The sequence below is a fragment of the Amblyomma maculatum genome, chromosome 10, assembly GCF_055883805.1.
Source record: "Amblyomma maculatum isolate TAMU_Amacu chromosome 10, ASM5588380v1, whole genome shotgun sequence".
NCBI lineage: Eukaryota > Metazoa > Arthropoda > Arachnida > Ixodida > Ixodidae > Amblyomma > Amblyomma maculatum.
The window spans coordinates 114,129,825-114,147,566 of NC_139353.1; the positions used below are offsets into that span (position 1 = coordinate 114,129,825).

A 17,742-nucleotide genomic window follows, 5' to 3' on the forward strand; every position below is an offset into this window, starting at 1 on the left:
GTCGCTGGAGAAAGATTTGATGTTGGGAAAGGCCGAGGGTCGCCGGAGAAGGGGTAGCCAGCGAACGCGATGGTTAGATGGCATTTTCGAGGCGCTGCAGATGAAGTTATGTGATGTTAGGAAGATAGCGAGAGACCGGAAAGCGTGGCGTGACATGGTTTATAGTGTCACGAAGAGTCGGACAAGACTGAGCGACTGAACTGAACTGTAGTCAGCTGCTTTTGTTGGCACTTATTCACAAACGGTGTTCGTGGCCAATTTTTTTTAACTGTTTTATTACCGCTGATATTGTCGCTCGTAATTGTTTAGTTTGCTCAACTTATCACTAATAGGAAGCCTTTCACGATAAGATAGCTCTGTCAAGAACTGTACACAAAACGTAGACCCATTTACCATTTTATTTGTTTTTTCGAGCTGAAATAAGAACATAAATAAACGGAGGCGGAACCCGTACGAGCAAAAGCTTTTCAAAATATAATAGTGAGCAAGAGCTCAAAATTAAAAGTAAACTTTGTATAAGAGTGAAATGAAACCGATCATACCAACAATAAAAAAGAGAAAAAAAAAACGAGGTCCGAGTCGCAAGGTGTTCCACGCAGGACTAAAAAAGAAAAAAATGCTCCAGAAGGTATACAAAGAAGCATATCGAGACCTGAAAATAAACCATAAACAGATAAAGAGGAAAAGAAAAGCACCGCAGCGAAAGAACATATATACAAAAATGAGAAAGGATGTATGGTCGGTGAGAGAGATGCACAGAACATAAAAACACGAGAAAAATGAGAGACTGCAGTAAAATAATAAGAAGAACACTCCACTAGAAAAGTAAGTATAATAGAAATAAATTCCGGTGGAAAATAGACAATAGCAGTCACCTACAGTATTGTAATCCTTCGTACACAAATCCGCAAAGAGTAAAAAATAAATAAAATGTGGAGTAAAAGAAACAAGCAAAACTTTCGACAAAGTGCTAATAAGCCAAACGCAAAAACGAGAGGAAGAGAAAGAAAGGTAAAGCCTAAATAAAACAAACAAAGAAAAAACTCGACAACCTAGCCTGATGCAAATGAAGTCCGTCACTACACCAGGTTATATTAACTCGAAAAGAGTCGGTGAGAGAAACGCTTAAAAAATACGTAAAATATACCTACTGCAGCACTATACTGCACTGGCCTGACAACAACAACAGAAATGGTAAACAGTATCTATCAAAGAGAAGTCAAAAAATAAACACACTCATTTCAAAGAAGTATGCATGGTGCCCATGAGGATATGACTCTGTAGGCAATAGATACTGTAGTCACGGGCGGCTCCAGACAAGCTGCAAGGCATGCCTAAATTACTCTGCTATACCTACACCTGCAGCCGATTATGTATCGTGTAAAAATGCAACATGCTCTTGCGATGGGCATTGAGCATCCTCACCTGCATGCAGTTCCATCTCCGCCACTCCTTCATTTATCCTCTGTGAAAACTCCATGCAAATACGCAATATCACTAAGCACAGAGACAGCAGTAGTTCCATGCAGGCTACCGAGACCACCGAACAAGAAGCCACACTAGCCCTTTACCGAGAAGCTCGCCGATTTCGGAAGCGAGCCAACGTCGCAGCGGCAGCAGTGACAGCGGTTGATGAAAGAATAGTTGAAGATGTACCTTTGTATATTGCTGTCAATCTTGATAGTGTTTTACACTCGCATCTTGAGTTAACTTTGTTCTGACGTGAGCGTGCGGTCAATATTAGGATATATCTGCTAGAGGTAGTGAAATAAATAATATTGTCACAACGGGGGTAAGACGTCGGAGCGCTGAACAACACGATGATAGAGCAGGGAGCTCGGCTGGTCAACGGCAGCGCATCCGGCACGAGAGTCTTTTTCCAACGTCTTTCCCCTTCACTTGTATTCTAAACTTCATCTTCTTCTGTACTGTTACATTTGCCCCCTCGGTAGACGAAGCCCCCCGGGCGAGGTAGTTATTCGTTTTCACTTGAGTGACACGGCTTCATCCGGGCGACATGGGCAACTTCGCTTCTGACTGAACGACGACCACTGGCTGTCCTACGTGCTATTCGGTAGTTCACTTCACTGACGCGTTTAAGCACAACGTAAGGGCAAGAGTAATGCGCCAACATTTTCTGGGCTCAACCACGCTTTCGGAGAGGTCGCCAAAGCCACACTAAATTTCCAGGGGCGTAAGACACGTGGTTATGCCGGCTGCCGTACCGAGCTTTTGAACGCTCTTGCGAAGCGAGAATTCGCAAACGGGCGAGACGGCGAGCTTCTTCGGCTCGACAAGGAGTTTCCGCGATGGGCGCTTCGTCATGGACGGAGTAAGCAAGAATGGCGTCTAGACAATACCGAGGAGCACGGGCATATAGGAGGAAGAACGGGTTGTAGCCAGTCGTCTCATGTGTTGCAGTGTTGAATGCGAACGTTATAAAAGGCAGTATAGTATCCCAATTCTTTTGTTCATATGCGATGTACATAGATAGCATGTTTGTGAGTGTGCGGTTTGTGCGCTCCGTCAAGCCATTGGTTTGAGGGTGATACGGTGTGGAATGCCGAAAATGCGACGCACACAAACGAAGAAGCTCTTCCACAACATCTGCCAAAAACTGCGACCTCGGTCACTGATGATCACTCGCGGAGGTCCATGGCTGAGGATCACAGAACGGAGCAAGAACAGGGACACGTGGTGAGCGGTGGCTGAAGGAAGAGCTGCCGTTTCGCAGTAGCGGGTGAGGTTGTCGGCACAAACCACGATCCAACGATTTCCGTCGGATGACTTCAGGAAGGGACCCATAAGGTCAATTCCGATTTTCTCAAATGCGGCACGTGGTGGAGTCACAGGATGTAGCAGGCCCTGTGGCGTGGACGTAGGACGTTTGTGTCGTTGGCACTCAGTGCAGCTCGCCACATATCGCTCAGTCGTCTGGCGCATCTTTGACCAATAAAACTGGTCGCGGGCACGATGGAGCGTTCGTGCAGAGTCCAGGTGACCGAAACTGGGGTCGTCGTGCATGGCAAGTAAGATGCACGAGGGGTAGCTCTCTGGAACCACAAGCAGAAAATTCGTGCCGGGGCTTCAGTAAGCCTGTTGGATCAAAAGGCCATCCCAGAGACAAAATGGGCTGGAAGCAGTGTAATCCCGCGCCTCCGCCAGCAGTGGCTCGACGCTTTTGTCGGTCTTTTGCGCAGTCCGCAGAGCCGAGGTGTCAGTAAACTCGAGAACAACGGAGGAGATGTAGTGATCGAAGTCAGCAGAGTCACATTCGGTCGTGGGAAGAGGAAGACGTGAAAGACAGTCTGCATCGGCGTGTTTGCGGCCACTCTTGTACGAAACAGTGAAGTCGTACTTCTGCAGACGAAGGGCCCAGCGTGTCAGACGAACAGATGGATCACGAAGGTTGACGAGCCAACACAGGGCATGATGGTCCGTCACAACCGTGAAATGGCGCCCATATAGGTAGCACTGAAACCGCTGCACAGCGAAAACTACAGCGAGGCACTCCTGCTCCGTAACAGTGTAGTTACGCTCAGGTTTGCTGAGGGAACGGCTTGCATGCGCAATTACATGCTCGCCTGTTGTCGAACGTTGCACAAGCACAGCGCCAACACCAATCCCACTTGCATCAGTGTGGACTTCAGTCGGAGCGCAGGGGTTGAAGTGCCGTAGTATGGGATGTGACGTAAGCAGAAACTTTAGTTGGCGGAAAGACGCGTCACAATCTGAGGTCCAGTCGAAAGGGAGGCCCTTTTGTAGAAGGGATGTCAGAGCGTAGGTGACGTCGCCAAACCTTGGGATGAATCGTCGGAAGTAGGAATACAGCCCCAGAAAGCTGCGGAGCTCTTTTGAGTCTGTGGTCGTTGGAATGCTGCAACTGCTGCAGTCTTCTGTGGATCTGGCCAAAATCCATCGCGATCGACGAGATGCCCGAGTACCAGCGCTTGACGTTCACGAAAACGGCACTTTTTGGAATTCAGGGCAAGGCCAGCCTTCTGTAGCCAATCTAAAACAACAGCGAGTCGCGTGTTATGTTCAGTAAAAGTCCGGACAAAATAACAACTTCGTCTAAATAGCACATGCAGATTTCCCACTTGAGGCCACGAAGTATTGTGTCCATAAATCTTTCAAATGTGGCCGGCGCATTACATAGGCCGAAGGGCACCACGTTAAATTCAAATAGGCCGTCAGGCGTAACAAATGCAGTTTTTTCCTTGTCAGCAGGGTCCATCGGAATCTGCCAATACCCCGATCGCAAATCAACTGTAGAGAAATAGGACGAGGAGAAAAGGCAATCTATGGCATCGTCGACGCGCGGGAGAGGATACACGTCCTTTTTAGTGATAGAGTTGAGGCGACGATAGTCAATGCACAACCTCCATGTTTCGTCTTTTTCCTTCACCAATATCACGGGAGAAGCCCGAGGACTGGATGATTCCTGTATTACGCCCTTGTTCAACATGTCCTGGACTTGCTCGGTGATGATCTTACGCTCTGACGGCGGCACACGGTACGGCTTTTGACGGATCGGATGGGCAGATCCCGTGTCAATCCTGTGGCGTGCGCGCGACAGGGGAAAACGTTCCGAGCCGTCGGACTGCGCGAAATCAAAGACGGATAGGGCAGGGAGCTCAGCTGGTCAACGGCAGCACGTCCGTCACGAGAGTCTTTTTCCAATGTCTTTCTCCTTCACTTGTACTCTAAACTCCATCTTCTTCTGTACTGTTACAATATGATAGTAGGTAATGCTATGAGCAATAGCCATCGCTCCTCTCCATGCGTGTTGGATAACGTTTGTAATCACCTCTACTAATGCTAAGCAGCATTCTTTAATCATTCAGGGGTTCGTTTGGTTCCCAAGGATGCTTATGAAACGTGAATTTGTCTTCCTATAAATCTTAGACACCCAAATGAATCCTTAAAGAAATATGAATGGTTGTCGAGTATGACTCAATGCGAAGATGGCGGATCTTCACAGCCATGTCTCTTTGATGGACTTCGTAGACGCTTTCCTCAATACGGATTTGTTTACTGGCCAGTCCTTTCTGGAGCACATCAACAATTGGGTCAATTTCAACAAATGGATGATGGCGGACATGTACATCTCTATCGTCAACAGTGGGACAAAATATCAATGATAGCTTGCTTATTTTATTCTGAGACTCGTTCCTCTCATAGTCAAAAACCGCAGTCTGCATGTGGCCATGTAGAAAAAGTATGACACTCAATGCGGTTCAAACATTCCGCGAGCCAGCTGTGACCAGAGCGAAGGGTGAATGATGAATCAACATTCATTGGGCGCTAAGTAAATCGGGTAGAAAATGGAGATTGGCAGTCTCCTATGGTATTGTAACTGTTCGTTAGGGAACTAGCTCACCAATAGAAAGAAGGGAGAACCTTAAGGAAAAGGTGGCAGAGCAGTACATAACAATAGACTGACTGCGTTGGCTGTGATTCAACTATTAGGTATTCTTGCAAATAAATTTCGCGGCACCGCATTACGAGGCCCATGGCACACAGTCACAAAAGTACAATATATATTCAAGTAGAGGGCGGATACTGGCAGCTTGTTGCTTCCCTGCACTAAAAATTTGAATATTTTTAGCTCTTTTTCACTATTGAGCAAGTTAGGCAGCTCACTTGAGCTAGTGCTGGGCCGAAGAAAGTCTCTTTGTGTCAAAAGAACCCAAGTTCTGCAAATATCAAGAAAAAAGAGTATCATGCGGGTTTTGATTTGTAGCCTCACTTGCTGAAGGATGCGGCACGGACGCATCCTCAGAATTAGCACATAGGTTGATGCTTCATGAATGCAGTCGATTTGTATGTTCATGAAAGAGTCTACATTTGATGACCTGCACGATCGGCAGCAGTTCCTTCATTTTCAGTGGCTGCTATTTATTCATATCACAAGTTTTATCCGAACACCATCTTGTGCGCAAGCTGCGGTCACTCCTAACACTTTATTGCCCTTTGTACAAACAATATCACAAAATATTTATTTAAGGGTCATCACTTGCTTCTTTTCTCAAATGGTAGATACCAAGACTGCGATCACTGTCACAAAGGTGCGTTGAAGGTGCAATAAAGTGGAAATGAACGATCGAAAAGGAACCGTTAATTAACAAAAAATCTTAGGTATCATTGTAATAGGTACAGAACAATATTGTAACGGATGAAATGGTTTTAATACAGGTTAACGGACGTACACGGCTCAGAAAAACCCGGAACAGTCTGCGCGCACCTCGCTTCCTCCGCTTCTTCTGGTGCTCCTCAGTGCACCGCCACGTAGTGTAACAATTCCCCCCGGGCAAATGATTCTCGTCCTCGAGAAAACTAGGTAGATCGAAGATGGCAGCGCTTCATGCGAGCCACGTGAACAACTTGTGTCTTGCGAGATCGGCGGTTATCCGTCCTGACTTTGGCGATAACGTAATTCACGTCATTCAGTTGGTCAAACACTACGAAGGGGCCATTGTGCTTGCAGAGGAACTTCTCATATAATCCTCGCTTGCGAATAGGTGTCCAAATCCAGACGTAGTCTCCAGGGTAGTAAGGAACTGCACGATGATGCAGATCGTAGTGTTCTTTCGAGCGGTTTTGAGAAGCCAGTGTGCGTAAGCGGGCTATACGACGGGCTTCTGGCACGGCATAGTATCTGGGAAACAGACGCATCGTCGTTGGGGGAAAATGGGAAGATGGTGTCTAAGAAAACAAGGGGAGTTCTTGCATATAGTAAATAGAAAGGAGAATAGACGGTAACTTCATGATTTGTAGTGTTATAAGCGTACGTCACATACGGTAGCACTGAATACCAGTTGAGATGGTCAGACGAGACGTACATGGACAGCATGGTTGTCAAAGTGCGGTTGGTGCGCTCGATGAGACAGTTGGTCTGCGGATGATACGGTGTCGAGTGTCGGTAGTGTGAACGACAAAGTCGGAGCATTTCTTCCACGACATTAGCAGTGAATTGCCGACCACGATCACTTATAATAACACGGATTGCGCCGTGGCTAAGAATACCGGAATGCAAAAGAAACGACAAAACATCAGCAGTTTTTGCGGTAGCGAGAGCAGCGGTCTCCGCGTGTCTGGTTAGATAGTACAGACGATAACCCAGCGGTAGCCCTCCACTGTCTTTGCAAAAGGACCGAGCAGGTCAATTCCAATCTTTTCAAAAGGTGAGGTAGGTGGCTTGCCGGGTTGTAAATGTCCGGCCAGCGTGGTGGTGCGTGCCTTAAGTCGTTGGCATTTTTCACATGTCGCTACGTATTGCTTGGTGCTCTTATAAGTTTGTGGCCAATAAGAACGCTGGCGAATTTGGTGCACGGTACGACAGAAGCCTAGATGTCCAGAGGTAATATCATCATGCATCTGCATGCAAAACGTGCGCACGGAGACTTTTTGGGACGACCAAAAGGAGGGAAGCACCGTCAATTGAGTAGTTCTTGAACAAAACACCATCTTCGATAGTAAACTGCGTTGACTCTGCTCTTCCTTCTGCCTCTTGTATAAGAGGCTGTAGTGATCGGTCGTTGCGTTTTTCTTGCCTAAAGGTCGCCATACTAGAAAACGTCGACGCGATTGAGGCTAAACACCCGTCGACGCCGTCTTCATCGTTAACGGAAGTCGGCAATGGGCGCCGTGACAAGCAGTCTGCATCACTGTGATGTCGTCCACTCTTGTACGCGACACCAAAGTTGTATTCTTGCATGCATAATGCCCAGCGCGCCAGACGACCAGATTGATCGGGAAGTCCGATGAGCCAGCATAGCGAATGGTGGTCAGTAACTATGGTGAAGTAGGGTCCATATAGGTATGGTCGGAACTTGTGCACAGCGAACACAACTGCGAGGCACTCCAATTCGGTAACTGTGTAGTTCCGTTCATATTTTGTCAACGTGCGGCTGGCATATGCAACTACGTGTTCAACCCCACTATGCAGCTGCACAAGCAACGCCCCAAGATCGACGCCACTGGCGTCAGTGTGGACCTCAGTCACAGCAGAAGGGTCGAAGTGGCCCAGCAGTGGTGCTGAAGTTAGAGAAGAATTGAGCCGATTGAAAGAGGATTCGCACTCTGGGGTCCACACAAATTTCTAATCCTTGTGCAGTAGAGAAGTAAGGGGGTGGGCATGTTGCGCTAAACCAGTAATGAAGCGACGAAAATAATAAGAGAGGCCAAGAAAGCTCTGAAGGCTTTTCAGGGTGCGTGGAGTTTCGAAGTCGCGTACTGCAGCAATCTTCTGCGGATCAGGCCTGATACCATCCTCGTTGGCGAGGAACCCAAGAACTAAAGTTTGTCGCTCTCCAAAATGGCACTTTTTTGAAATCAAAATGAGGCCCGCTTTGCCAATGCATTCAAGAACTTTAAGAAGTTTCTCATTGTGCTCTTGGAAGGTCTTTCCAAAAATAACGTCATCAAGATAACACATGCATATTTCCCATTTCAGGCCACGAAGGATAGTGTCCATAAATCGCTCGAACGTCGCAGGAGCGTTGCATAATCCAGAGGGCATTACATTAAATTCGTATAAACCATCTGGTGTTACAAAAGCAGTCTTCTCACGGTCGGATGAATGTAGAGGAATTTGCCAGTAACCAGATCGCAAATCAACAGAGGAGAAATATGACGCCGAATGCAGACAGTCGACAGTGTCATCAATGCGAGGTAACGGGTATACGTCTTTCTTTGTTACCGCATTCAAACGCCGGTAGTCTACACAAAATCGCCAAGAATTGTCTTTTTTTCGCACCAGGATCACGGGCGCGGCCCACGGACTGGAAGATGCTCAGATGATTCCGTTGTGCTGCATTTCGTCCACCTGTTCTTGAATTATCTTGCGCTCTGCCGGGGAGACTCTGTAAGGTTTTTTGCGAATAGGGGGTGCGCTTCCTGTGTTACTTTTGTGCTCTAGCCGAGAAGCTAGGAAATGACTACCCGATCCATTTGAGGCAAAGTCGAACACTTGGGCATGAGTTGTCAAAATGTCCTGCAGAATACGACGTTCACTAGATGGGAGCGATTTGTTGACCATGCCCTCAAACTCAGCACAATATTCAGACTTGTCTTTCGCGGCTCCTCTGCAATCGGAAATAATTCCAACGGTATGGGTCACATAATTCTCAAATCTCGCGAGTGTCAAACCAGAAGGAAGACGAACAGGCTCTTTTGACACGTTCACAGCCCCGAGGTATGCGCGACTAACCTCCGCCTCCACGACCCTCGGAGCGTGGCACCTAAATATTTATTTTCGCTCCATTCGAGACATCTGGCTCGACGACTATTGAATGTTTACCCATGAAGGATTCAGATGACTTCACGGGGAGAAACGTCGCCGTCATCGCAGGCAGCAGCACATCTTCCTTCAAGGCGAGAACTCCTTGATGACTCTGAGATATGTTATCTACTAATGCGGGGATAATGTTCGGCTGCAAAAAATTTCACCAGCACTAAAGTCTCAAGTCGCACCACACTCGCGCAAAAAGTCAACACCCAAGATAACGTCATGCGTGGCACGTCTCAATACAACGAATTCTGTCTTATAGCACTCGTCACCAATTACAACTGAAACTGAGCACAGGCCAACCGGAACTAAAGTTTCACCACCAAATCCACAAAACGTTTTTGTCCCACACAAACATAAGTTTCTGTCGAAGGCGGTTCTTAAATGAACGGCTCATAACTGACACAGCGTCACCAGTGTCAACAAAAGCATCCGTTTTAACATTGTCTACACACACTAACACTTTGTTCTTTAGCATGACGATAGGTAGAGATGCGTGAAATTGACCGTCCGGCGACCTTGCCTCCATCGGTCGCACCACTTAGTTTCCCAGCGGTGAAGAAACAAAGTGGCGACGTGGGGATGGCGAACGGGGTTGTCGTTGCGGTGGGGGTGATACTGCGATGCTAGCACAAAACCGGGTTAAGTGGAGAAATATGGGAGAGGCCTTCGCCCTGCAGTGGGTATAATCAGGCTGATGATGATGATGATGATGATGATGATGATGATGATGATGATGATGATGATGATGATGCGATCGGACACAGGGGAGTCATTCCGTGCGTGGCGTTGAGGGGAAGAGGGCCGATAGAAGGTAGCGGGTGGCTGCTGCTCCCACTGGGCACCATTCTTGAAGCGCGCTGCTCGTTGGACAGGGGGTCGGGTAAATTGACGACGCGGGCAAAAGCGGAAGATATGTCCGCTGCCCCCACAGCCGCAACATACGGGTGGCTGGCAGCTCTGGTAGTTCATTTCAGGATCCCTTGGAGGCCGAGATGGGGCGACAGAAGCGCGACGAGGAGCACCACGAGGCACTTCATCCGGATGGGTTGGACGCTGCTGGAAATAAGGGTGTGATGTTGGTTGCAGGGTCCGCTCCATGCCGTTGTTGTAAGATGGTTGGCCATTATTTTGTGCAGCCATGGCGTGCGTTGTTCCCATACGGACCTCGATGTCGGGTGGTAGGGTTCATCGAAATTTGTACGTTGCCGCTGCATATCCAGCTCCTCGCGTATAATCCTCCTGACCATAGAAGCGATGTCTTCAGCCTCCGGAATGTCGATACCGGCAGCAGTTGTCACATTTGTAAGATGGCCAAATTTGGGCGCTATGCGGCGTGCCTTTAACGCCTGAAATACCCGGCACTGCTTGATGACATCTGCAACTGTGGCAAGGGTGTCCCGCGAAATAAGGAAGTTGTACACATCCTCAGCAATCCCCTTGAGAAGGTGCCCTACCTTGTCTTCTTCTGACATCTTCCGGTTTACAAGGCGACAAAGTTTAAATATTTCTTCGATATAACGTGTGCATGTCTCACCGGGCCGCTGGGCTCCCTAGGAAAAGTGATGCTCAGCACGTTGCTTCTTCGCAAGGGTATCCCCAAATGACGTCGTAGTTTCTTAAACAAATCGGTCCCAGGTCGTCACGATTTCTTCGTGGTTATCAAACCACGTCAGAGCCGTGCCAGCCAGGCAGAAGACAACATTGTACAGATGTGCGATCGAACTCCAGCGGTTGTACTTGCTGCATCTTTCGTAATTTCGGAGCCATTCCTCAACGTCATCTTCGGGCTCACCGTGGAACGTACGCGGCTCTCGCTGGTGGGGAAAGGCCGTCATCTCTTCAGGTCGCTGTTCATGAGTCTGCGTCGTGCGGGTGGTAGTCATTCAAATGTACTGTTGAGGAGATAAAGGTAGCAAACCTGCTACACCTCAGCTGCGATGAGGTACTGGCGGATCCAGAACGTTTTTACCCAGCGCTTAGCACCAAATGCAACGGATCAAATGGTTTTAATACAGGCGAATGGAAGCACACGGCTCAGAAAAACTCGGAACAGTCTGCGCGCGCCTCGCTGTCTCCGCTTCTTCTTCTGCTGCTTCTCAGTGCGCCGCTACGCGTCGTAACAATATGATTATTCTAGATTTGACTTTATTTCAGGTTTAGGAAGTGAATGAAGCACAAAGAAGGGAAATACAAGGACCGTGGCTGGAAAGTGCCCTAAGTAGCTATACGGCACATGGTGTCCGACAACACTTGTTTGCCGACGCTGGGGATGAACAACAATTATCTTCTGGTTCATGGACGATCGGAGAGCTACATATTGAGACAGAATAGTTAACAATTTGGTGACGCACCACCTGAGAGAGAGAGTAAACTTTTATTGGTTAACGGAATTGCGTGAGAGATTTCCTCAGTCCAGGATACCATTGGCTTTGGCTGCCTCTCGGGCCCAGGTGAGCAGGCTGTTCTGCTCAGAGAGACCCGTGTGGGCCAGCTGTGCCTCCCACTGCTCGAGCTTTATATTTCTGTAGTTGCTCTTTGCAATTCCATAGCATGTGAATGATGTGAATGATACGCAGAACAACAAAAAGACCTCAGCAGACAGGAGGCAGTCACCTGGAGGAACATACAGCTAGGACATTCCCAAACCTAGCAAAGTACCACAAAATCTGGCCCGAAAATTTCAGAAATAACACATGCACTGCATGCGGTGGAGCCTCGGGCACCACTTGACACACACCTTATAAATCATGATAATTAAAGCATTATCAACTACCTTGCGGTACCTATAAATTCCTTTCTTTTTCAATTGCTGAGCCACACACGTCTTCTGTAGTTACTTAAGTTGAGCCATTTAAAATACCGCGTCGATATCTGGAAGGCTTTTATGCTCACGGTTAAAACCTTTTGACTGTAAGAGCGCTCATACTTTCTATTCAATAAAATTCAAAATTTACTTGCAACCTATAAAATTTTTTTGCATGCCTTAACAAAAAAATGTGTGAACAGCTTTACGAGGCCAAGGCACAAGTCATAGGCAGAACAGCAATGCGCAAGGAAAGTTTAGTGATAAAAAATATAACATCCTATGGGACAGCATATATATTTAAAACGCGTTAGAAAATTTTTAATCTGGTTTTTATCGAAGTGTGCAGTAGAAAAGAATGCGCAAACAAAATTAATACAGTTGAGCTGGTAGGATGCATGTACAAGAATACATAACATCACACACTGGTCAACACTCGAAAAAAGTCACTCAGCTCAAAGTCCCTACTCAGCATGTCGGTGTCAACAGATTAAAAACAATGTTAAAGAAAAGGAACAAGGTAATGGGACAAAATATAAGTTGCGGTTATGAATCAAACACGACTAACTTTTTTGTTTAGCTTTGAGCAGTTAGGTTCGTTGGGTGACACTACAGAGAAAGGTTATTGATGAAAATGTCAAGTAAATTTGGACGCGATAACTAATACAATCCAGACACCACCTATATAATTTGTTTAATATATTTGGAGCGTTGTGCGCCAGCGATTGACGAAAGTAATTCCTGCGATAGCGTTACATTGGCCATTTCTCGGAGCCTCGCGTTTGTCATGTATTATGTCGCCATGCTAGGCTTGATAGAAGATAGACAAATTTAATGTACTTATCATTCCAATAGTGTAGCTGGTACAGCAAACGGTAGTTATAAAGGCGGTCGATATTAATTATTTTGTGAAGAAAGGAGAGTTGCTTAGTAGGTTTGAGGTAGAGTGCATTGCAAAAGCACCGAATGGCTTTCTTTTCTAATACTAGCAATATCTTAATATTTTAGTTGTTCACCAGACTAGCTCGCAGTAGTTCAAGTGTAACCGGAATAGTGCAGGATAAATTTTAAGTTTGATACTGGATAGGAAACAGTCGCCGCATCGGTAAAGAGCACCCACGGCACACGAGATTTTCTTCCTCAGCAAATTAATTTTACAGTCCCAGGTCTAGCGGTGTGATAATTTCTTTCTTTTTCAATTGCTGAGCGACATGCGTCTTCTCCATTTGCATTAGTTGACCCGTTTAAAGCACCGTGTCGATATCTGAATGGCTTTCTTGTTCATGGTTAAAGCCGCTTTGCCTGTAAGACCGCGCATACTTCGTCAGAAGGAAAAAGAATTGAAAATAGGAAATGCAGTTAGATCGATGAAGTTAAGAGGCTTTTTTCAAGGCGAATGGAAAAAGATATTAGGGAAAAGAAAAGAATTATAATCGTTAAATTCGTAATGTTGAAACAAAAATATTTCAATGGTTTAAATTCTCACCAATTGTGTATCACAAACAAGGCTGTGAAAACAATTGTCAGAAAGAAATAAAAAATACTAATAATGTCATATTGGCTTTTAGTCACAGTGTCGATAAGTCTAAATATTGTGAGACAGCACCAATGAACACCAATCCGCATTCCTGGCCTGTGTGAGAAGTTCCTCCATCGTTACAATGGCCCTTATACAGTACTCCAACAAACGTCTCCGGTGAACTACCGCGTTACTCCCTCGCACACCGTCGCAGATCGACGTCGTCGCTCCGAAGAGATCGTCCACGTCTCGCGCATGAAGCCTTATGCCCGTCGTCCCTCATCCCTGTAATCAGCGACCAGGGTGGCCGCTCTCTTGTCGGGGGATTTGTGTGAGCGCAGCGCGTGAACTTTCACCTCTTTCACCTGTATAGATCGATCATCATCATCATCTCGCTGACTGCTGCTCGGAACGTCGCGCGCTGTGTGCCAGCTGGTTCTGAAAAAAAAACAGACGTTTGTGCAAGTGCTGTCTCACAATATTTTCACAGTGTTTCTCTTCAAATCGCTCTTCCTTACGCGAACCAACTTCAAAACCTTTTTATGCGTCTGCAGAAAGAATGAAATTTCTTTGAATGCCATGTTTTGGTTGGTGCCAACGAACACAGCCAATATTGCCTGTAGTGTAACCTATTAGTGCGTGTTCTTTTTATCATTTCAGGTCGCAAGAAATGTGAAATGTACGAGTGGAATGAGACCGTACACATCCGAGCAAATCTTAAACCACCGGGAAATATTTATCGGAACTGTGAGCAAGAGTTTCATGCTCAGTGCGGAGCGTCATTTGAAATAATTTACCGGTATCTTGGCTGCAGCAATGCGACATATATACAAGGATAGTATAAAGAGGGAACAACTTTACTATCCTGTGTAATCTTAAAAAGCAAACAGAAGCCTCACCCATAAAATACGTCTGCAGAAACAAATAAATTGCAATATTATCCAATTTCCCCATATATTCACATAAAATAGCGTTTTGAGGATTTCCATAAGGTAATCAGAAAGACGAGTTTCAAAGCACTCGCGCCACACATTGAAGTAAGCCAACAAGAACATTTGCTTACCGATTTATGTTTTATCAAAGATAATATTTACTTCTAGGTTTTTTGTGAAAAAGTTCCTCTATCTTCCAGGTGATTGTTTTAATGGCCATTTACAACAAATTTCCTTTACCAACAGAACCTTACCTTTTAATTGGTTTATTTACGCTGGCCTATGTTCAAGTATTTCACCATAAAACATTTTTTATCACAACGGTACCTGACCTTTGGACTAATCTTTTGAATTTCTGGTCTTGAGTGAGACAATGTGTTTAGACTATAACAATGTCCAATCGTTTTCTTTACATTTCTACAAGCCATCGAGGGAGTGCTGTATTCTTTGATTCCAAAATGACGGTATTGATCCGGATAGCTATATAATTTTGGGGCCCTAATGCAATCTAATCCCGAGGATTCCTTAGTGTTCTGCATTTTTTGTCGATCCACCCTAAATCACTCAATGCCCTGGCGATCTAGGGTTCATTATGGGTGGCATGAACTTTGAGGTTTCATCCGCTAAGAGAGATTCATAGAACTCCAGTTTTGGTACGGCCTTTGTCACTAACTAAACTGGGTTTAAATCGGGCCAACTGTTATATATTCCAGCCAAAATGTTAATTTGGCTGTGTTCTAAAAATTTATTTGCCTAAAAAAGCTCTTCCCGTGACTGAGCTCGAGAAAATTGCATGGAAACGACAACAAATGGCCGTGATAGGGGGAACGACACTGGTACATGCTTTTGGATAAAATGGGGCATTGCCACTATTCTCTCCATCCAATATAGTATTGCAATGTAGCTTTCCTAAGATCCGTCAACGATACCTTTTGTATACCACTTTTACTGACGACTGAACGATAATAATTAGGGTCGTTAACTTTACTTTACCAAATAAATTTCTAAACATTTGTACTTTTTGTAAACATCAGCTGGTGCCGGTAATCTTGGTGTTACTGGTTGTAGTTCGCACAGTATTTATCTCTGCTTAAGCACAGCCTTACTCGTACAAACACTGTGTAAAAGAAATACGAAACCGAATACGAAGCTGTCTCTGCTGAGTCTTGTTTATATATTTATTTTTGCAATATAGTTGGCCAGTAAAATATATTGCAGGATCCCCTGTCACAGGAAAATATCACCACCCCCTAAGTCGCCGCACAGGATGGCAGCAGCAAACTTGAAGTCAACACGTTCCCTAACGTTTGTGGGACGCTGAGATCATGAGCAATCTTTAGCACATGGAAATATACAGTGAAGACAAATGCAACTATAGCCCGTACCCACGCTCATACTAGTCTTATTCGCGCGCTGTCAGCAAGGTGGCAGTGTACTTCGCTCGTATGACCTTGTTAATGATTCACCGCCAACGTGTGCTCCTGAAGAGTAATAACGATTTTGGAATCTTCGGCGAGGGCTAGTTCAAGGGGTGCTTTCGGTTTCCCGCCGCTGGCATCGGTAGTACCTCACCTGCTCACCTGCTGGCAAGACGGCCCTGTGTGCCCACTACGCAGCAACTGCGCCCCGAGCTTCGAACAGCAAGAGATAATTGTACTGAAATTATTCACCACCAGCCTTCGTTTGGTAACCATGTTTGACACCATCTGCCTACACGATTAACGGCAGCCACAATAATTGGCCCGCTTTCCTTGTTCTCGTCCGCCACAGCTCTACATCAATAATGTAGGCCGAGCTTTCTCATTCAACCTGTTTTAATGACACCACTTCTACGTTCTTATACTCACGGCATTATATCTTGAGGCTTTGTCTGCACTTTAAAAATAATTGGAGCAATAATACACGAGCTAAACGACGTATCAATGTGTAGTATAGGGCCATACCAGTTTTTGTAATATAAAAAATATTATTGCCCTAAAGCTTCAAAAAAGAGGACTTCAAAAAAAAGCTTCAAAAAAAAAAAACTGCGAACTTACTAAAATCCTCCTGATCGCCAGTATAATGTGATTGCTGTTATCGCTAAAGGTTTACCGGTCGAAGCTTTGATTGATACAGGGGCTGCAATTTCTGTCATTCACGCTGATTTCTGCTATCGTTTGCGAAAAGTGACAACACCATATCATGGGCCTGAACTCCGTGGAGCCAATGACGTCCCTTGGCGCCCTTCAGCGAAGTGCACCGCACGAGTTGCTATCGACGACATCCGCCATCATGTGCAGTTTGCTGTGCTCTCACCTTGTGCGCATCTGATGAATTTTGGATGGGATTTTTTGTCAACAGGTTTAGCATTAATTTCTTGTGGTAACCGTGTTATCCACATGATAGACAGCGATTTTTCATCTGACTTTTCTGATCGACATCATCTCCTCGTTGCCGCCGCTGATACTGTTTTGCCTCCTCAGTGCGAAAAACTGCTTACTGTTGTTTCTGACCCCATCCCTGACGGGGACGTACTCATTGCCCCAACATATAGTCATCTTGCACGCGGCATCGCCTTCCCGTCAAGTCTTGTTCGGTTCTACAACGGCTCAGCGACAGTAGCGGCCACTAACACTTCACTCGAATCCCTCGTGCTCCCAAAAGGAACTTCTCTGCATCGCATGGTGGATGTTCAACCCTTTTCCCTGATGGGGCTCACCGCCCCTTCGCCTAAGCAAAGTGTTTCGTCAGACGTCTCTCTTTCTGTTCTCACAAAGACGATTAATCCTAAACTCACGCCTGACCAATGCCAAGAACTGCTGATATTGCTTCGACACCACCAAGACATTTTTGATGCCACTTCCCCACCACTGGGACGGATTAGTGTTGCTCACCATCGCATCATTACTGAAGGTAACTCTATTGTTCGCCGACGGCCTTATCGGGTTTCCCTCTCTGAACGAAAAGTAATTCAAAAATATGTAAATGACATGCTCCATCGCTATATTGTTCGTCCCTCAACAAGCCCATGGTCCTCCCCAGTCGAGCTAGTTAATAAAAAGGACGACTCGGTACGCTTTTGTGTTGATTACCGGGCACTCAACAAAATTACCCGCAAAGATGTATATCCGATGCCGCGCATTGATGACGCCCTTGACTCTCTCCAAGGCGTCGAATATTTCTCGATTTGGACCTCCGCTCAGGTTATTGGCAA

The 17,742-nt window shown here is 46.0% G+C and overlaps 1 protein-coding gene across 2 annotated transcripts in view; it reads left to right on the top strand.

Moving 5' to 3' along the window:
• The window catches only part of LOC146177280 (uncharacterized), a 103,118-nt gene extending 88,263 nt beyond the window's left edge, over positions 1–14,855 (top strand). The window contains exon 4 of one of the 2 annotated variants that reach the window (XM_084580418.1): positions 14,278–14,850. In XM_084580418.1, the coding sequence (XP_084436544.1) occupies positions 14,278–14,456 (179 nt within the window). In that variant the 3' untranslated portion in view covers positions 14,457–14,850. Of the gene's footprint in view, positions 1–14,277 lie in introns of both variants that reach the window. The other variant, XM_084580419.1, reaches the window with a different exon arrangement.
• The last annotated feature ends 2,887 nt before the right edge of the window (positions 14,856–17,742 follow it).